Raw genomic sequence first — 2,561 nt, forward strand, 5'->3', positions numbered from 1 at the left:
CAACCCAAAGGATTCTATGATTCCATAAGAGAGCAGAGCAGGGATGAGAAGAGGCTGCTGTGGTCTGAGCACCCTCCCCAATATGTTACAGCACAGCACACAGGCAGGAGCCACCTGCCAGCCCCACACCTCCCAAAGGCCCAGCAGTTAACCCTGGGGTGCTGAGTGTGCCAGGGCTGGGTGCTGGACCCCTGGCTGCCTCCCCACACCCCCAACCCCCTGGGGGGCACCCAGGACCCAGCAGAGAAGGGAGGGACTCACCAGGCTCTCTGCTGTCAGCTCGGGCAGCTCGTGCACCACGCAGTACGGGTAGTCCAGGACAGAAATGCTGCAGGAAGGAGAGGGGGTGTCCTGCTGCTCCCCCAAACCCTCCCTGGCAGCCTCACACCTCCCCCCTACCAGAGCTCAGCCAGGGAGGGACTGCAGAGGGGCAAAGCAAGCAGGAACCCCCCTCCTCTACCTGTTCTTGGCAGTGATGTAGGACATGATGTTCTGGTTGAAGAACTTCAGGATGAGCGGGATGCAGTTGGCGAAGACCAGGTGCTGGGCCATGTACTCAAACTGGGGAGAAAAGGGGGTGAATGGGGCCCCCCCCTGGGTCCTGCCCAGCCCCAGAGCCCTGTGCAGGGTGGGCAGACCCCAGCCAGCCTCACCTGGTAGATGTGATTGAGCTTGAAGTGCTTGAGCAGGAGCAGGAGCACGGCCGAAATGGCCTTGACGATGATCTCCTTGTGCCGATTGACATCCACCCCCAGCTTCATGCTCTGCAGCACCGTGGTCCTGAGGGACACAGGAGGATCCGTGGCACTGCCCACCCCCTGCCAGCCCCAGAGGGGTTTGTGGGCAGTCCTTGCCATCCCTTAGCCTCTCAGTAGCCACCTGCAGCCAACTTCTGCAGCAACACCCCATGCCTGACCCTCCGCCGAGCAGGAGATGGGCAAGATCAGCCAGGAGGCCTCATCCCAAATGGTGTCACCCTGCTTGACACCCTCCTGTCCCTTCCCACCACCACCCAGCACCTCTGCTCGCCCTCCACCCTCACTCACGGCATCTCCTCGGGCAGGACATCTGCCAGGATGTTGATGGAGTCAGTCTTGGCTTTGGAGGTGGGGGCTGCGGCGAGGAGGATCTTCAGCAGAGCGATCTGGGGAGAAGGGAGATGGAAAAGGTGCTGGGAAAGGGAGGGGCCAGTCACAGGCTCCCCCCTCCCCACCCCAGGAGGGAGTAACAGCCTGGTTTGGGTGGGAAGGGAGCTTTCAAGCTCATCCAGTCCAACCCTGAGCAGGGACATCCCCACCAGAGCCCCGGCCAACCTCCCCTGGGATGGTTCCAGGGGATGGGGCAGCGACCACCTCTCTGGGCAGCCTGGGCCAGGGGCTCACCACCCTCAGCAGCAACAATTTCTTCCTTCTACTAAGTCTAAATCTCCCTCTTTGAGTTTCAAACCACACCCCCACCCTCCTGTCAGCAGGGATCTGTATGTGGGGAGGGATGAAAACGTGGGGGGACATGACTGGAAAGGGCTGGAGCAGTGCATGGAAACCCCCCACTGAGCCCAGGGGACCCCCAGTGCTCCCCAGCTCACCATGTACTGTGGCAGGCTGGGCAGGAGGCCCTGGTACAGGATCTCTGCAGGAACTTGCTCCACTTCTTCTTCCCCCTGGTGCCAGGAGAGAGCAGAAAACCTCACACCAGGAGCTCCCAGCAGCACCACAGGCCCAGCTCAGCTCCAGGCTCCCCAACCCCAAGGGCAGGACGCTCTTGGCTCCTGCCCAAACCCTCCCCACACACCCCCAGCCCTTTACCCCAGAGAATTCTCTCCTCCCTCCCTAGCAAAGCGAACCCCCCAGGCCCCAAGAAGCCCAGTGGGAGCGAGTGGCTCCAGGTCCCAGCCCAGGCTCTCCCTGCCAGGCTCATCCCCACTCACCCCAGAGAAGGGGGAGCGCAGGTACTCGTCCTCCATGTGCACCTGAACCTCGGCGATGGACGTGTACTTGTGCTGTGTGGGGAGAGCAGAGCTGCCACCAGCCCCAGCCCAACACCCCCTCACCTCCCTCCAGGGGCCTCTCTTCCTCCTGGCCCCGTGGGGATCATCATCCATGGGCAGAGTGGTGGCTGCTGGCCCCACCTCTGAGACAACCCCAGGGAGAAAGGGGTGGGGAATGAGATGAGAAGTTGAGGCCTCTGATGTCACAGGGCTGAGCAAGTGGGAGGAGGGTCAGGGAAAGGCCCCGGGGTCCTGCCCCGTGAGCAGTGCAGGGGGATGGGGAAGGGGCTCCCCCCACACGATGGCAGGAGCTGGAGGGACTCATCCATGTGCTCACCTGCTTCAGGGTACGGATGCTCTCATGGATGGGCCTTGGCAAACCCACCACGGTGTTGGTGTCACTGGAGAGAAGAGACAGAGCCAGGCTGGGTGCAGGCAGGAGCAAAGCTGAGCCACCCACAGGAGGGGTCAGGGACCACCACCCCAAGGAGCTGGCAAGCTCAAGACTTCTGCCAAGCAGAAGGCAACAGCAGCCCCCCCCCTGCACTGGCAGCTTCTAAGCAACGCCCCCAGC

At 62.4% G+C, this 2,561-nt stretch overlaps 1 protein-coding gene across 1 annotated transcript in view; it reads right to left on the reverse strand.

Moving 5' to 3' along the window:
• Positions 1-261: 261 nt before the first annotated feature.
• LOC103782375 (striatin-interacting protein 1) overlaps positions 262-2,561 on the reverse strand; it is a gene marked incomplete at both ends in the record, with an annotated part of 3,156 nt that continues 856 nt past the window's right edge. Inside the window, 7 exons of the mRNA XM_008950143.1 lie at positions 262-328; positions 461-561; positions 654-780; positions 1,047-1,144; positions 1,586-1,660; positions 1,928-1,999; positions 2,325-2,400. Of these exons, the coding sequence (XP_008948391.1) occupies positions 262-328; positions 461-561; positions 654-780; positions 1,047-1,144; positions 1,586-1,660; positions 1,928-1,999; positions 2,325-2,400 (616 nt within the window). The remainder of the gene's footprint in view (positions 329-460; positions 562-653; positions 781-1,046; positions 1,145-1,585; positions 1,661-1,927; positions 2,000-2,324; positions 2,401-2,561) is intronic.

The sequence above is a fragment of the Merops nubicus genome, unplaced genomic scaffold, assembly GCF_000691845.1.
Source record: "Merops nubicus isolate BGI_N331 unplaced genomic scaffold, ASM69184v1 scaffold46281, whole genome shotgun sequence".
NCBI lineage: Eukaryota > Metazoa > Chordata > Aves > Coraciiformes > Meropidae > Merops > Merops nubicus.